Raw genomic sequence first — 18,733 nt, 5'->3', positions numbered from 1 at the left:
CCATCACTGCTCTGTGACATCATAAGGCCCCCATTGCCTACTGTTGACATGTTTTTAAATGACACTGGGCCGACCACATCTGCTCAGGCTTGCTGCATCTTTTCTGCATCTCATGTCAACTATCAGAGAATACAAACAATCCCCTCCTTAAGAGTGACACTGCAGTGCTGTTATTTTATGTGTTTTATTACTACATTTCTGCCCTTGTGTCATAGCATTTCAGTAAAGCTATGGTGAATGTTTGTCATTATTCTTGTAAGGATCACAACTGCCATTGTATCAGCTCCATGTGAATGGTGATTCATACTGTAATAAAGAGTGATGATGTGAAAGGAGTCTTTCTAGAGTACGCTGTAAACAGAAGTTTGCCAGAAGGCAACTTTGATTTCTAGAGTCCACACTATATGAAAGTAATTTACATAATGTTACCAGTTTCAATTTGCAAGTCGAGTGATCTACTACTGTTGCTGTTTCACAGTTTTCCTGGGTGATAAGTGAGGCCTGAGCATTTTTGTGAAATAGCTGTAAGTAATGTTAATATGGTCTGTCATAATTAGCAGGGAGCATGATTATTGTGAGAGAAAGTAAACTCATTTTCTGTAGAGAACAGTGATTCGTGATGTGAATATTATACTGATCATCGATGAAACTTTGTTAATGGGTTAGATACAAGTAAAACATGAATTAACTTAGTTTTTATGGTTCAGAATCTGTCAGTGGACAGCATTGTTAATAGTTTGCACAGTTCCTTCAATTCACTAGTATGTAGTTATTACAATTACTTTAGTTTAATTTAGTTAACTTAATTTATTCTGTGAATTAATTAGTTAAGACTTCGTAGTATAAATTCATAGGTATGTTTACTCCTATTCATGAAACTTACACTATTTCATGGGCACGTTTTTTACACCATTTTGGTTTTGGTATTGCCATAATTCCAAGTTAAATGCTGTTTATAGGGAACACGAATCATTCAAGATTCTTATGTCATTTTCTCATAGCTGTTAGAAAGCTACTCATGTTTAGAAGAGTTTTGGCATATACGTTCCAGTAATATTTCTCTGATTAATATTACCTTATTGATGCAACAATTATCAAATGTTGTTAGTGTGCACAACTCAAAGATACCTTATAATGACTGTAATTGTAGTTGTAGTTTTTGGAGAGGGAGAATATACTGAGAGTAAAGGGTGTAGTTCTTTGTCTTTAACAATTGTCTGAAGCTGTCCAATGGTACTCATTCAGTCTCCTTGTTGCATATGCGTACAAGTGCAGTAGGATTTATCTGCACTGTTTGTAATAAAGTGCATACTCTGCTATTAAGAAGTTTTAATTATGCATGAAAGACATTACCAGATTGCCAATATCTCTTTTATTTTATAGTAGTGTTATATTATTGCATCATGTCAGTCGTGTATTGTATCCATTTCTGTGGGTTTAAATGACTATATTATTGCAATCTAAATAACTAGTGTGTAAAAAATTACTGTTTGTAAGTTACTAGAACTATGCCTAAAGACGCTTGTAACTTAAAAGCCCTTTGAATCCAACATCCCACTATCATGTAACATCTCCTGAATACTCCAGTCTGATATAAGTTGTACGACTCTTACAGAGCAAGTGCTGGATTGTACAACCACCTCAGCATAAAGTTGTCTGTTCTGGTAAAATGCTGGTAGTCAAAGTCTCCCCACATCACACTTTTAATTCTCAAATTCCATGCGCTTTTTTTCATTTTTATTAATTTTTTTTATTTTAGAGGTTTAATCTCCAGTTTTAGTAACTGTTAAGTGCAGATTTGTGCAGTATGTAGCACAGTTGTTACTCCTTTTGAATGACAAGCTAGACAGCTCAGTAAGGCATCAGCCTCCATTGCTGACACATCAAGAAGGTAGCAAGCTACATACATAGTTTGATGTGTGTGTTTTTATAGTTCAGTCCTAAGTTAGTAGAGGGATAGGATGTGCAGATACAGGTGGAGCTGGCCACAAATCATGAACAGCTTAGGATACTTTTGACTACTGACAGCCATTTTCTGGCTGCTGCCTCCGGGTGTTGTGGTGGCAGAGAATCTGTTGCATCATATGGGACACCTCAGATGTCACTTGTTTTGCCTATGGGCTCTGCTACTGAGGCTCTTTGCAGTGCACCTGATGTGGGGGATCTGCCTTCACAGCGGGGTGAGTGGCGGGTGGTACCACATTTTGCGTCACTCAGTGTGGAAAGAAATCCAACATGTGCTCAGTATGTCTGCTGGGGGGGGGGGGGGGGGGGGCTCATTCGAGATGTGAATGAGGGCCTGTATTGCCATCTGTCGCTTGGGTTTTGAGGCCAACCTCAGTTCATACAGGTGGCTGGCAGGAGTGGTGAAGACTGCTTGCCTTGCACACTGAGTACAAGCAGTGCTCACAATTTGCAGCATCATTGCCAGAATTGATTAGGGTCCGTTGGTTTGGGGCCGAATGGGAGGTTCCAGCCAAAGGCTCCGTCGATTCTGTGATGGCTTTAGCTGCAGATTTGTGATCTGGGTTATGGGCTGAAAAATTGTAGGACTTAGGACTTCTTTTGATAGGTCAGGGGTGTTCTAGACAAAGGAAGCAGCTACTCTGGCAGCAGAATACTTAACAAAGTGCACATTGTGGTTTCTTAGGCTAGGTGGTAGTTTGAGGTCCTCTGATAAATATTCATGTCAATATGCAGAGAGTGACGTCAGACCATTTATGAAGTACCAACACTTCAACTGTCAAAATTTTACCAATAGACTGTTGAAGTATTTGTAACAAATTTCCTGAATTTACTCCCCCTTAGAAAGCTGTCACACTCAAATTATTCTTAGAACTGAGAGCTGGCTGAAACCCGGTGTAGAGGTATGGAACATATATCGACAAGACTGATAGATGCTACAGGAGGGGAGTGTTCGTCCCAGTTAACAAAAATATTGTGTGCATTGAGGTCGAAATTCGGTCTGATGTGATGTTATCTGGACACATGTAACAGGTCTGGGTGAATTTAAGTTAATTATTGGATATTTTTACTGGCCACAGAATTCTGCTGTGACAGTTTTAGAATCATTCAAAAAAGTCTATGCACAGTAGTGCACACATAACTAGATCATGCTATATTAGCTGGAAATGACTTTAACCTACCAAGTATAGACTGGTAGACTGGGACATCTGTGGATTCATTGCAGACAGTACAGATTGGAAGTCTTGTAAACTACTTATGTACACATTTTTTGAAAACTGTCTTGAGCAGCTAGTTCAACAGCCCAGACACAGTGAAAATATTTTAGACTTTGTAGGTTCATGGAGGCTTGACTTTATTGACAATGTCGGTTTAGCGACAGGGATTAGTAATCATGATTTCATCATAGCGTTGATGATTACTAAAGTTAATAAATCCATGAAGAAGGCCAAGAGAGTATTTTTGCTAGAAAGAGCTGATAAACAGCCGTAAGCATCCCACTTAGAAAATGAATGGAGATCATTTAGTTCCAGTATGATTGGCATAGAGGAATTATGGACAAAGTTGAAACTGATTGTAAATTATGCCCTGGAGAAGTATGTGCCAATTAAGTGGATTAAGGATGGAAAGGACGAGGAAGCAGTAACTGTAGCACTCTCAGTTCAAAAAAGAGTGCACAAATGATGACAGGCAAAAGTTAGGAGAAACTTGAGTGTCTGTAAAAGGATTGATGAGTGAAGCATACAACAACTACAACCAACACATCTTAGCAAAAGGCCTTGCTAAGAACAGAAGAAAATTCTGGTCTTGTGTAAGATAACTAAGCAGGTTGAAGGCTTTTATCAAGTCACTCGTTGACTAGATTAGATTTACTTTCATTCCAATTGATCCGTAGTGAGGAGGTCCTCCAGGATGTGGAACATGTCAGAAAAACAACAATACATGTCAAATATTTACAACTAAAACAAATAAGCTAATGTACCATTCCACAGGTCCCAAGTGGAATGATCGTCATTTTTTAATGAACACTAAGAGTCATTTTACAAATACTAATGCACTGAATTTAAAATAAAAAAGTTTTTTATTTATTTATAAGGTAATAAACATGTAATACAACTACTGTAATACTTAATTTACAATGAACACATTACTGCACTGAAATGGTGCAGAAGTTAGATTATACTTACACACAACCACACACACACACACACACACACACACACACACACACACACACACACACACACACAAATTTTCAGTGAACACATTACTGCACTGAAATTGTGCAGAAGTTATGTTGTACTTATATACAAATCAGTTGGTTTTACTAAGAAATTCATCAATGGAGTAGAAGGAGTTGGCCACCAATAAATCCTTTAGGCTTCTCTTAAACTGAATTTCATTGGTTGTTAATCTTTTTATGGCTGCTGGCAAGTTATTGAAAATGTGTGTTCCTGAATAATGCACACCTTTTTGTACAAGACTAAGTGACTTTAAATCCTTGTGAAGATTATTCTTATTTCTAGTATTGATTCCATGAATTGAGCTGTTGGTTTGAAAAAGTGATATATTTTTAATGACAAATTTCATTAAGGAATAAATATATTGGGAAGCTGTAGTTAGTATCCCTAGTTCCCTAAACAGGCTTCTGCAGGATGTTCTTGAGTTCACACCACATATAATTCTTACTGCACGTTTTTGTGCCCGGAAATGACCACTCTGGTGTTGCAATAGAAGAGAGCAGAAGGAATGCCAAAGTTTTAAATATTGCATTTAAGAAATCATTCATATGAGAGGACTACAAAAATACCGCTGTTTGATTGTTGTACAGGCTCCTGTATGGAGGACATAGTAAAAGGAATATTTGGCATAGAGAAGCAACTGAAAGAGTTGAAAACATATAAGTTGTCAGAATCTCAATTCAGTTTTACAGAGACTACTCTACTGCATTTGCCCCTTACTTAGCTTCTACATTGACGCATCTACATCAATATGGCTATTGTGAGTCTGACTATGACATTATATGGACGCTTGTTACAGGTCTAGGTGAACTCGAAGTTAAATATAAGATATTTTTACCAACCACCCAATTCGTTGTGTCAGTTTTAGAGTTATTTAAAGAAAATATGTGTACAGTATGGCAGAAATAACCAGATCATGCAATATTAGTTGGAACTGACTTTAACCTACCAAGTATAGACTGAGGCATCTATGGATTATTGCAGGTGGCACAGTCAGGAAGTCTTGTAAAGTACTTATGAACACATTTTCTGAAAACTGTCTTGAGCAGCTAGTTTAACAGCCCACATACAGTGAAAATATTTTAGACTTTGTAGCTTTAGACAGGCTTGACTTTATTGACACTGTCGGTATAGAGACAGGGATCAGTAATCGTGATGTCATCATGATGTCATCGTGATGACATCATGATGATTACTGAAGTTAATAAATCCATTAAGAAGGCCAAGAGAGTATTTTTGCTAGAAAGAGCTGATAAGCAGCTGTTAACATCCCACTTAGAAAATGAATGGACATCATTTAGTTCCAGTATGATTGGCATAAAGGAATTATGGGCAAAGTTTAAACTCTCTGCAAATCATGCCCTAGTGAAGTATGTACTGACTAGCGGATCAAGGATGGAAAGGACCCACCATGGTTTAATAAAAAAAATTTGGAATCTGCTGAAGAAGCAGAAATGGTTGCACTATCGGTTCAAAAAAGATTGCACAAATAGTGACTCGCAAAAGTTAATAGACATTCAGGCATCTGTAAAAAGATTGATGTGCGAAGCAAACAACGACCACTGATGTATCTTACCAAAAGACCTTGCCAAGATCCTGAGAAATTTCTTGTTCTGTGTAAAATCATTAAGCAGGTTGAAGGCTTCTATCCAGTCACTCATTGGCCAGTCTGGTGTTACAATAGAAGACAGCAGAAGGAAATCCAAAGTTTTAAATCTCACATTTAAGAAATCATTCATGTGAGAGGAAGACACAAACATAGCACTGTCTGACTGTTGTACAGACTCCTGTATGGAGGACGCAGTAATAGGCATATTTGGCACAGAAAAGCAACTGAAATAATTGAAAAGAAATAAGTTGCCAGAATCCCAATTCAGTTTAACATAGAGTACTCTGCCACATTTGCCTCTCACTTAGCTTGCAATTATCACGAGTCTCTCACCCAGCACTAAGTCCCAAACAACTGGAAAAAAGCACAGACGACTCCTGTATATACGATGGGTAAAAGAACAGACCCGCAAACCTACAGACACAAATCCTTTACATCAGTTTTCTCCAGAATTATCAGTTTGAATATAATAAATGTCCTTAGGCAGAAGAGTTTCGATCCACAATCACCAGAGATTTAAAAAGCATCGTTCATGCAGAACTCAGCTTGCCCTTTTCTCACATGATATCCTGTGAACCATGGATGAAGGGCAGCAGGCGGATTCTATATTCCAAGATTTCCGGAAAGCATTTGATATGGTGCCCAACTGCAAAGCACTAACGAAGGTATGAGTGTATGGCTTCAGTTCTCAGATATGTGAGTGACTTAAAGACATTTTAAGTAATGGTACACAGTCATCAATGGTGAATGTTCATCAAAGACACAGGTATCATCAGGAGTGCACCAAGGAAGTGTGGTACAGCACCACTCTTATGCTCTATACAAATAAATGATCTGACAGACAGGGTGAGTAGCAATCTGCAGCTGTTTACTTGTGGCGCTGTGGTGTGCAACATGGTTTCAACATTGAGTGTCTATAAAAGGATGTAAGATGATTTTGACAAAATTTCTAGTCGGTGCAATGAATGGAAGCTTTCTCTAAATGTAGAAAAAATAAAGTTTATGCCAATGAGTAGGAAAAACAATTCTGTAATGTTGTAATATAGTATTATTAGTGTACTGCTTGACAGTCTCATCAATTAAATACCTGGGCATAATGTTGCAAAGCGACATGAAATGGAAGAAACACGTAAGGACAGTAGTAGTGAAGTCAAATGGCCAACTTTGGTTTATTGGAAGAAATCTAGGGAAGTATGGTTATTCTGCAAAAGAGGTTATGTATAGAATACTAATGCAACCCATTCTTGAGTACTGCTTCAATGTCGGGGTCCCATCAGGTCAGATTAAAGGAAGACATTGAAGCAATTCAGAAGCAGGCTGCTACATTTTTTACTAGTGGGCTCGACCACCACACAAGTACTATGGAGATGCTTCGGGAACTAAAATGAGAATCCCTGCATGGAGGACAACATTCCTTTCACAAAAGACTATTGAGAAAATTTAGAGAACTGGCATTACAAGCCGATTGCAGAACAAATCTATTGCCGCCAACATGCATTTCATGCGAGAACCATGAAGATAAGATACAAGAAATTAGGGCTGAAAGAGAGGCATATCATCAGTCATTTTCCCCTCGCTCTATTTGCAGGTGTAACAGGAAAAGAAATCACTTGCAGTGGTGCAAGGTTCACTCCACCACACACCATACAGTGGGTTTCAGAGTATGTATGTCGATATAGATCTAGATGTAGACCAGTGAGGAGGTCAGGAGGAGAATAATGTATTAGTTGTGGCTGGAATGATGGTCAACAGACAGATGCTCTCAGTTGCTTCCAGTGAAGTGTGACATCTTTCCTTTCCATCCATCCTAATAGTTTCAGACTCTGTTCCTCACTCCTCCTTTGGACATCCACTTTCCTAGTAAACATCCAAGACACCACTCTTAACACCTGTGCAGCTAATTTACCTAGGTGAATGCTGGCATTGTTTCTTCATTATGACTGATTTCCTTCCCCTTCCACTTCCTCATCCTACTGAGCTAGTTTTCCATTGATAATGGCCTCAGTAGAAACAGAACATTTAACTCCAACTCTCCATTCTTCAAACATATTATACCGAATAAGACCCAAGCAATCACTAACAATGCTACTGAATAAAAGTGTTTTCCAGTGTTATTATAATAGTATTCTTCATTACACGCATCAAGATTTAGACACAGTTGGCATCTCTTTTGTATTTGATATCAGTCGATTGTTTACTGAGGCACTGTTAACCATCTAGGGGGAGGTGACAATGACGGTTTGAAGTTTTAGGTCTATCTGTGAGGCTTTCTTGATGACATAATTGGTAATGTATCACATGTGAAATGCCTGATTTGGCACAGAGTTATAACTTGTCATATATAATTAATTAAATACAGGTATGCACTTTGCCCTGAAAGCTGATGCCTGTGATATTTTCTCATTAAGTGATTAAAACAAATACAGAGTGATAACGCTGTTGTAAAATTCATCAAAGTAATCCATGCAATATCAATCTCTTAGTCAAATGTAACATATGTAATATAAGGTATCTAGTAATCTTTCTCTGTTGCTGGCTTCACGGACTTGATATCCAAATGATAGCTGTGAGACAACGATCCACTTATTCAATATTCAAATAAAAGCGTGACAGAGATGCAGTGATTACTTTAGATTCGTGACTGCACTCAGAAACAACGAACAAACTGTCCGTCCGTTGGCTCAGTCGGTTCTTCCGTATTGTTTTTGCAGCTCCGGTCGCCACCATTTATACCTGACCTACCAGATATTTAGTTCGCAGTCATGAAAAATATTTTTGTGCACCAAGAAGTTACCAGTGATCAAGAACAATTATCTTGAGTGATCAGCAGGGCCATTTGTTGCCAAGGTTGATTTGACTCTGCATACGTTTCACCGGGAAGCCCTGGTCACCTTCCATACAATCTCTATCTCGTCCCATGTGAATTCCACATTTTGGAACCCTGGCGCGTGGCATTTGTGGCCGTCCATTTGCTTCGGACAAAGATGTGTAATCATGGCTCCGTAAGCAGCTGCAAACATTTTTTGTTGAAGGCGCTGACGGTCTTGTTTCACATTGGTATATGTGTATGTTCGGTGATTTCTTTTTAGATAATAAACAGTTTACTTACTACTTTGCAATGTCTCGTTTTTATTTGACTGTCCCTTATAATCGTTGTCCTTACAGTAAGAAAGCACAATAGCATTGTAATATGTATTTATATTTTTTCTTATCTTCATGTTTAGTGATGTATTCTGCAGAGTTTTCTGTTATCTCATTTGTGCATTTTTCTAGAGCATGCTTTGAAATTAGGCGTAGTATCTTTAACAGATAAATTCTCTTCTTCCCTCTAGATTTCTGTCACTGGACATCCCTCAAAACACGAAACAACTTTATTTATATGTTTTTGACACGCAAAGATTCGTATCCGGATGTAGGAATATTGAATCTTAACGTTTCGCACGCGTTTTGCGGCGATTTTCAGTTCACAGGATACAATTTATCGGCGCAGTCGTGATTTATGCCCACACATTTCAGTAATTTTGCTCAAGATTCCAATTTCACACGCATCTCATTTACTGTACATTTCCTGTCCACCCGCTACAATTTCTCTGCGCAGATTTGATGTGTGAGTACTGTGCAGGTAGATCGTTGCGTGCGGAAAAGCCTTTGCACGAACCCAAGAGCTCGGTCAAAGATTTTATTTATTTTCTCCTTGCTCAGTGATCACTGCCTTTGCTCTATAACCTGTGAGGCTCTGGATCTGGGTGTATCTGTATTTAGTATCTTTGATTACATTAGTGTACTGAGTTAATGCTGTGACATTATGATAGAGTGGGAGTTATGGTTTTTGGAAGTGGTGTTAATGAGTTGTTTCTCAAGTGCAGTAATTTGCCTTTTTGTGCAACGATGAATCATTTGATTTTGTTTTTGTTTTTGTGGTTATTTAAGTAAACAATAATTGATGCGAATAACTAAAGTTATCACTGCACGATATATAAACTGTCATATCTAGTTTCTGTTATTGATTGTCGCTAAGTCACAGAATAGGACATAATATAGAAGATGAACTGTACAGGAACAGCGTCAGTGTATGTTTTTTCAGTGTCACTGTGATATTTATGAAACGAAAAACTTCTTCCTTTGGAACACACCCACGAAGGTGAAGGTAGATGCTAGCAGTTTGTTTACTTATTACGCCACCGCACTACCTATGTGGAACAGTTTTATAGCTTTGTGTAGATGATTTCACAAAGTAACTTCACAAGCTTCAGTGTTTTATTATTGCTTTTGGAATAGTTGTGTACATTTGTTCGGCAAGGCTGCTTTAGTAGAGACGCGCAAAGTTCCGGTACCATCATTTCTTAACAACATAAGGAAACCGATACTAATGGTAGACTATCATTTAGAACAGTAGCAGAAGCATGGCATTCTTTACAAAAAAAAAAATAATGACAACTGCTGATTCACCTGTGCTTTAAGTGTATCGTTTCTGCAAAATGCTGGGATGCGAACAAACCAATGAATGTTGGTTTAGTTAAGTGCCGATTAATAAAACAGCTCCAAGTTGAGGCCCGTCACGAAGCGAAAGAGCCATGTGATTAAGCAGGGTGCGAAAACTGTAAGTGTTTTTTTAGGATTGCTATGTCACAGAATTTTTCTTGTTCTCTCACGCGCTATCAATAAAGCGATTCTGCCTTGTATGTATTTGTATCGTTGTGGTAGAAATTGCTCTCCCGTTGTTTATTGTGGACAGTGCATTATGAACAAATCAGTTACCTTTGTCATCAGAGAAATAAAAACAAAAACAGACCAACCGCTAATCCACCCCTGCCCCAGTATGATTGATAAAGTTGTCAACAATTCTGTGCTAACTTTCAGGTTGATACAGTTTGTGTGTATGACCTCTGTATAAGTTGTCATTGACTAAACTCTCCAATAAATGTTTTAAGTGCATCTGTACACAAAAGAATTAATTAACTGTTCAAAAAGTTATAATAACTACTAATGGAAATAATAGCAAAAGTGTGAAATGCAGGAAAAAGAAACGGGCCATCACTCAGTCTCACTTTTCTCTGTAAGGTAAGTGATGGCCCACAACCATGGTAAACTATTATTTGTAGTAGGGTTGTCTGTTCAGCAGTTGATATAGAAAAGTATGGGACTCCTAAAAGTCATATAATAGTACTCCTGGTAGTTCCTTTATTAGTGGTGGCAGTAATCAAATATGCCTGGCCTTTATTCATGATTCATTTGTCTGCTTCTGTGATTTCATTGCTTGTTTAATTCTGCTTGTTAATTGCCACAGATGAGTGCTAGTGTGATGGCATTGTAGTGCAGACGTTCATGAACTGATATTCTGCGATGCAGAAAAACAATGGAACATATTTAATGAATTCAGTTTTCAAGACCTTTGTCATTGTAAGCAGACAGAAGCAGACAGGCACACTGCTAACAGTCGTGTAGGTGTTTGAATGTGCCAAAGTTTAAGGGAGAATGTATATCAGATTTTGGGGCCTCATAACTTTGAATGTAAATCTCTAATTCAAAGGAGTTCTTAACAGCCTCATTGTTATGTTTGCGTAAGATTTATGGTATAGACAGTGCCATGAATAAAAAGTGAAAACAGTAATCCTTGTTCTGATATGAACTACTGCTGCTTACTTTACAATGAAATTGATTCCTCCCAGTTTTGTTAACAGTAGCCTATGGATAGAAAATTCCTGCAGACATCCTGAAATTGTCATTGTAGTTACTTAGTTGTGGAGAGTTTATGTTTGCTGTGGCATGCCAGTGTGTACATGATAATCATTTATATGCTATTTATATCTCATAGCAAATTTGCTTCTTTTGTCAGAGGTTCAGTGGTGAATAATCATTACACATGTTCTTTGATTGTTGTATGCTCACAGAATATGCACAATAATCATAGAAACATGTAATTTAATGTATCGGGTTTTCAGTTACAGTATTAAACAAACATAAGAATTTGTTCCATTTGTATGGTGGTTAAGGTTCTGATGTTTGTAGAGTACTTTGTATGTCTCTTTTTCATGACCTCATTCCACTAGTGTAGGCTAGAGTGTGCTTTTGGTGCCCCCTCCCTTCTCTGAAATTTTGGGGAAATACGGAAGCGTCCGATCCTGCCCGTCTGCTTTGACCCATGACGTCACAAATATGGCGGAAACAAAAACAAAGACACACACTTTCCACATGAAGCCTAATGACACTAACGGGACAAGCACGGGAAATGGGGTGTTTTGGGTGGGGAGCAAACTAAATATAAACAAATTTAGACACCTTGTGTAGCTACAACGTGTAAGTGAAGACAGCCATGCATGAATACCCGCCCACCTCCCTAGGGGTCGTAACCCCTGCAACCCATAGAAGATAAAGATGCTTCAGTAGCTGATTAGTGTTTTTTGTCTTTTTTTAAAAAAAAAAAAAAATCTCACGGGATAGAACGAACAGCTCAGAAAGATAAATATAATAAACTAAAACAGAAATTGGAGGAAACAGATAATTAAAATAAGTAATAAGTGTTTTTAAATTAAAAAAAAAAATCTCACGAGATAGAACGAACAGATCAGAAAAGTAAATAAAATAAGATAAAACAGAACTGGAGGCAGCCACACTCAAACCAAACTCCGCGCCGACATGACATCAGACACGACAACACCCTTACGTCACGGGTCAAAGCCGACGCGTGGGATCGGACGCTTCTGTCGACCCAATTTTGGTTGTGGTGACAGATTGACTATGGCTTAGCTTGGGGTCTGGGTTAGGAGGTAAGAATTTAGTTTTGAGTTGACGAAGCCAAAAAGTATGAATGCCAAATACAGTTTGTGGTAACAGATTGAGCTATAGCATAACCCAATGTCTATGTTTATGCCATATTTAACCCACTTTTTGCTATAAAAACAAACCATGAAAAATAGAAGCCCCCCTCCCCCACTGTGTAATTGTTACCATTTAGTTGTATTGTTATTTTAGCTGCATGTTTGTAAATTGTCATGCTATTGGATTTATTTTTTTGTGGCATAGAAGTAAGGGTGTTCTTACGTTGATGTGTGGCTTGCATCATTTTGTGTCTTGTGGTGAATGTTCCTGCAGTTTAAGTAAAGATCTGAAAGTGGATAAAAAGTTGATAAGGTATAATGAATATTCCATAGTTGGCTGAATGAAGTCCATTTTTTTTCTTCTTCTTTTGTTTTTCCTCATAGTTTTATCAGCTGTATGCCTTTAATGATATTGTGGATGGAGACTGGTGAAGCATTTGGCATATCCTTTGTATGTTGTTTTTGATATAGCAGAAAATTTTGATAGTACTATAAGCATTGCTGTTTTATGGAAGTTTTAATACAAATGCAGTTGCAATGAGATGGATGTGTATTTGCCTGAACTGTTACTTGAATATGATATGGTTAAAGAGAATGTGTATTGGAAAGAGTATAGGCATTCCAGTATCTTTGAAGAAGTGTGTGCAGTATTGCTGGATGCAAAACACCTTTTTTTCCAAGTTCCCAAACATGTTTCAGCACCTCTGTGCCATTGTCAGTGGGTTTCTGTTTTATTTAATCTGTAATGTGAACATTTTTACTAAATGATTACAAAATTATGTGGATATTTATTTCAAACAAACAATTTGTTTCTTTTTGTTAATACCTTCACACTTTGTTTGCATGGTTTTTCAGGACCACTTGTGTGTTATTTATTAAAGGTAGCTTGTCATCTGCAACCAAATGTATGCTCTAAACATAATTTAGTTTGTCGCGATATTTCACATCTATATTTGTTCTTACTTATGTTGTTGTGTATGTAAGTAAATCTGAGATTCAGGTTTGCTGTGAAAAATGAGTCAGTATTGTACCATAAATCACTTTCTCATAATAATAATAATAATAATAATAATAATAATAATAATAATAATACCCTTCTTGATGTAGTGAAACTTTAACTTGTATATATGATTTTCAGGGCTTGCTATCTATCCAGTTCACGGTTAGCTGCATTTCTGGTGCAATAAATTACTTGATACAGGTAAGTAAGTTGAAATTACATTGCGATTAAAATATTTATTTACTACTTTTTGAAAGAAGGAAATAGTTAATATTTGCAGATGCTTTTTTTCTGTTTACGTGAGTGTGTTAATGTGCTATCACCAGTAGTAAAAAGTTATACAAGAACAAGAGAGCAGAGTGGTTCTATTTCATTTAATATATCTCTCACTGTAATTTCTTAAGCTAAAGCCACTACAAAATTTACTTGTGCTGGATAGTCATGGTACCTGAGATGTACATTGCAGAAGCATTCAAATCATAGGTGAAACACTTGTATAGAATAAAGTAATGTCTGCTTGTGAGCTCATTCCTTTCAGCAATCTTGTTGGATGGAAGTGTTCCATTTGTGTTTATTATATAGGTAAGATGATATACCATCAAAAGTGTTTGTTCACATTAGTAATTTGGTGACCTAATACAAAATTAACATTAGTTCATTAAATAATTTCTTGTTTTTGAAGTGCTATTCTTTTCACAGAATAGTGAAGCATTTGCCATCATTCAGTCAACTAATTTTTCTCCACTGCAATTGAAATAGTGCAATTTCGATGTAGGTTTTCAAATCATTTCACTCAGTGAAATTAACTTTTACTTTTAAACAGATTTGTGGCTATAAAAAGGGTGGCATAGTTGTTGAAATAAACATCACCATCAAATTTATAAGTAAAATATATTTTAGTGGCTACTGAACTTGAGTCATAAAATCTGCTGGGAAGAGTTATGTAGTTGATTGTTTTTTTAAATATAAAAAAGAAACCCAGGATAAAGTACTAACAGTTATGTACTGCATAGTTCATATTGTTTGTGTGGATCATTTAAATGCGCCAAAAATGCTTGCGAGTCATTTTACATCACTGTAAACCCTTGGGTACCTAGAAGATTTCAGTATGCTGGACATCACACTTACTGGCTGTTCGACATTACTGCACCGACATATATGTTTGAGAAGTTATTGATTATTCTTAGAACATTAACATGATTTAATATATTGTATTTAAACACAGTTTGGATCGTGTTGTTAGCTACGGGTTATGAAGGCAAAATAGGAATTGATGAATCACTTCTTTAAGATACACCTGTCCTAAATCCAAACATCAGTTTGAACACCACAATGTTTTAATAGCTATGGTATCACTAGACTTGGTATTCCCTTGCCTTGCTCTGATCTTTGAACTGACCTACCCAGCCACTTATTCCTTCATAAATAAAAGCACACAATCAGATCTGTCTGAGGGACCAAACAAGGTTAAGGTATTGGTCTCACATTCAGGAGTGGCCTGGTTCAAATTCTTGTATGTCCATCAACATATAGGTTTGTTTGATTTCCCTGATTTTATTAAGGCAGTACTGGGATGGTATGCTTTAAGGACAGAACAAATTCCAACCCTGTTTTTGTGCTATCAGAACTTAACTCTAATCTCTAATAACCTTATCATGGTGGTATAATAAATCCTAACCTTCCTTACTTTCTGATAGAAGTAGTGGAGTTTTCAAGAATTCAGGGAAATGTCAAGTACTGATTATATTTAAATTGTCATAAAATGTTTGTGATGGTCTCTTGGATTTACTTTGTGCTCATGAACATGAACAGAGAGCTGTTTTTAAACCATGAAAATATGCATCCTGTAAAAAATCTGGATAGTGTCCATACTGCACTACTAATTGTTGCAGTAGAAACTAAATATATAATGAGTCCGGCCTCAGCAGCCAGAGATAGTAGAGAGAGAGAGAGAGAGAGAGAGTGTGTGTGTGTTTTACTTATTTCAGAAGAAGGCCTTCTGGCCGAAAACTTAAGTGTTCAGTAGTTTTTTTTTTTTTTTTTTTTTTTTTTTTTTTTTTTTTTTTTTTTTTGTTGTTGTTGTGGCTGTCTCAGACTTGACATCTCCGCTATATGGTGAGTAGCAGTCTATCATTTATTATCTGTCATTATTCTATCCTGGATTTTCCACTGTGACAGTGTACTCTTCTAGCATGACAGATTCATGGCATGAAAAGTGTGGTACTGGGATACTGTGGAGACTTACTGGTATAATTGCTCACACATTATGAAAACTGCTTAGGAAAGAACGTTATTTATAACATCTTATAGATATGTAGTTAAGCTCAAATACCAACTCCAGCAGTGTCAATGTAATTTAGCACGTTGATTAATTGTATGATTGTGTACCTCCGTTACCTTATGGGGTAGTAACCACAAAAATTACACTTGTTTATACATAGTATGTATGCCTAGATTAGTGGGAAAGTTAATTATATACTGTTAAGAACTGTTAAAAGCAAAAATGGACAAGTTACTTGGTACAGGCATGCAGAAGGTAATGATGTGAATTGTGGGAAATTTAACTTTTGAAAGTGAACTTGTTTATGCATTTTATAATGCAGATTTGAGGTTTTTTTTTTTTTAAGTCATGCCATCACATCTTTTGTGAGAAGAACATTAACTGGAGGGAGGAATTCAGTCTTCAAAGTACAGCTCTATGCTCTATGCTCCAGACAAGATCTCCAATAGCTACCAATGCTGTTTCCATCTGTCAGCCCCAAATTGCAAATGGCTGCTCCAACTTTGACTGTGCCAGCACAGAGACATTGCCATAAAAACATAAACAAAATCATTTTACATTTGCAGACTTGCAAAGCGACCATTCAAAGCCCATTTAAACTACCGAGAATCTTCAGTTGTCGTATGGGTTATAGCTAGACATGTTAAAACTTGAGACTTTGAATCTTTTAGTTTCTGAAATGCAGAAAGCAGGAGAAATAATTTCTATATTATCAGCCATTTCTATCATTAAATAATGTGGCCTGTATCAGTACTTCTGCATCTGGTATGACAATTAAAATCACACATGGAGAAAATTTTTGAATGAACTGAAAGAAGGTTTTTTTTTTTTTTTTTTTTTTTATCTGAAGCTTGATTATTTTTATACCACACACCCTCTTCCATCAAGTTCAACCAACCAAGCACATACGATTCAATTCTGTGAATCACTTTTGTAAATAACACTGCTTAATTGTTGGCTGCTGTTGACAGTTCACCACTGAACGTAATTGAGAAGTTGTGTATGGTAAGCTGGGTTGCTGCAGATGGTATGGAAAATTTTTTTTGCCACAGTGCAAGGAATATGTTGAGCAGTGTGACAGCAAGATATGCAAGCCTCAGCATTTACGTATCTCAGGAAAAAGGCAAACTGACACAACAGAAAGCTATCAGACAACTTGCCCACATTGCTCTTAAATTTAGGAATGAACTGCAAGCAGTTTGTGGCTGTAGCTTCATTATTTTATATCCACATAACCTCGTCTAACAAGCTTATCTAATTTTGGTTTGCAAATAATTCTGTAGCTATTCGGTATTGATCTGAGATCATCCCCCCCACACATACACACACTGATAAGCCACAACATTATGATCTCTGCCCACTGTGATGTTGGATACCGCTTGGTGCCGTTGAAGGCACATGGCACGGTAACAAAAGTATGTAAGGAGAGCAGACACAGTCTGGGGATCACCGTAGTGAAGATGTGAGCTGCAAATGAGGAAATCCATTGAGGTAAGCAGCTTTAAAAAAGGGCAAATTATTATTATTATTATTATTATTATTATTATGCAGAGCCTGTGAATGAGTATCTCCAAAATGGAGAAACTGGTTGAATGTTCATGTGCTACTGTCGTGAGCATCTATGGAAAGAGGGAGAAGGACAGTCAAACTACCACTAGATGCTAAATGGTTGGATGTCAATGATTCTTCACAGAATGTGCGATTCAGAGACTTGTCTGTTCTATAAAGTAGGATAGATTGTGATCTGAGGCATCCCTACCAAAAGAGCTCAATGTTGGTGTACACACAATTGTTTTGGAGCACACCATTCATCGTACATTGTTGGACATGGAGCTCCGCAGCAGACCACCCCTATGTGTTCACATGTTGACCCGATGACATCATCAATTACGTTTGCAGTGGGCCAAGACACAGGGATTGGACTGTTGATCAATGGAAACATATCAGCTCTTCAGGTGAATCACATTTTTGCTGCACTAGCTAACTGATTGTCTCCACAAATGCCTTCATTGAGGTGAACAGTGGCTTGAAATGTATAGTGTAACACGGGTGCAGGCTGGTGGGAGCAGTATTATGTTATGGGAGACTTTCTCCTGCTCTTGCATTGGATCTGTGGTAGGAATTGAAGACACAGTGACAGTTGTGACCACCTGCATCCCTTCATGCAGGATGCCTTCCCCAATGGTGATGTCATCTTTCAGCAGTATACTTGTCCATGTCTCGGAGCCAGAACTGTGCTACAGCGGTTTGAGGAAATTGCGGAATTATGGTGAACTCACATTGATGTCTTGGTGACCACATTCGCCTAGCGTAATGCTACGGAACCCATCTGGGTCATCAGGTAGCATCACTGCATAGACAAATCAGCGTCCTGTTATTTACATGATCTGCATGTAGACATCGAATGCCACATACTTCCACTAGCCTAACAACAAACTGTTGGGGTCCCTGATACGCAGAATCAAAGATGCATTTCATTTTAGAAATGGACAAACATGCTATTAAGCAGGTGGTCATAATGTTTTGGCTCATCTGATGTGTGTGTGTGGGTGGGGGGGTGGGGGGGGGGGAATTCTCACACACTCAGTGTCACTATGCTGTGGTACTGATGTATTGATTTTGCAGTACTGCAGGTAACCAACAAAACCCTTTCTGTTTCTATACAGCTTCTTAATCTCTGGTAATGACCACTTCAAATTTCTGATTAATGTCTCCCAAACTTCATGTTAAGTGTGTGTTATGTAACAGGAATTAATTGTTGGAATACAGTAGGTTTAAACTAGACCAATTAGTTTCTCTTCAAACATTAAGATGTGTAGT

The 18,733-nt window shown here is 37.4% G+C and overlaps 2 protein-coding genes across 2 annotated transcripts in view; both read left to right on the top strand.

Annotated features, from left to right (window-relative positions):
• Positions 1–18,733, top strand: part of LOC126184407 (CLIP-associating protein 1-A-like) — a 378,388-nt gene that overhangs the window by 359,234 nt on the left and 421 nt on the right. The window contains 1 exon segment of the mRNA XM_049926791.1: positions 13,771–13,833. Within this exon segment, the coding sequence (XP_049782748.1) occupies positions 13,771–13,833 (63 nt within the window).
• Positions 9,586–18,733, top strand: part of LOC126184406 (CLIP-associating protein 1-A-like) — a 246,603-nt gene continuing 237,455 nt past the window's right edge. The window contains 2 exon segments of the mRNA XM_049926790.1: positions 9,586–9,961; positions 13,771–13,833. The gene's annotated coding sequence lies outside the window, so the exon portion shown is untranslated.

The sequence above is a fragment of the Schistocerca cancellata genome, chromosome 4 (genome assembly GCF_023864275.1).
Source record: "Schistocerca cancellata isolate TAMUIC-IGC-003103 chromosome 4, iqSchCanc2.1, whole genome shotgun sequence".
Classification (NCBI taxonomy): Eukaryota; Metazoa; Arthropoda; class Insecta; order Orthoptera; family Acrididae; genus Schistocerca; species Schistocerca cancellata.
Note: the sequence above shows the minus strand (reverse complement) of the source record. Positions and strands in the feature narration are given on the sequence as shown.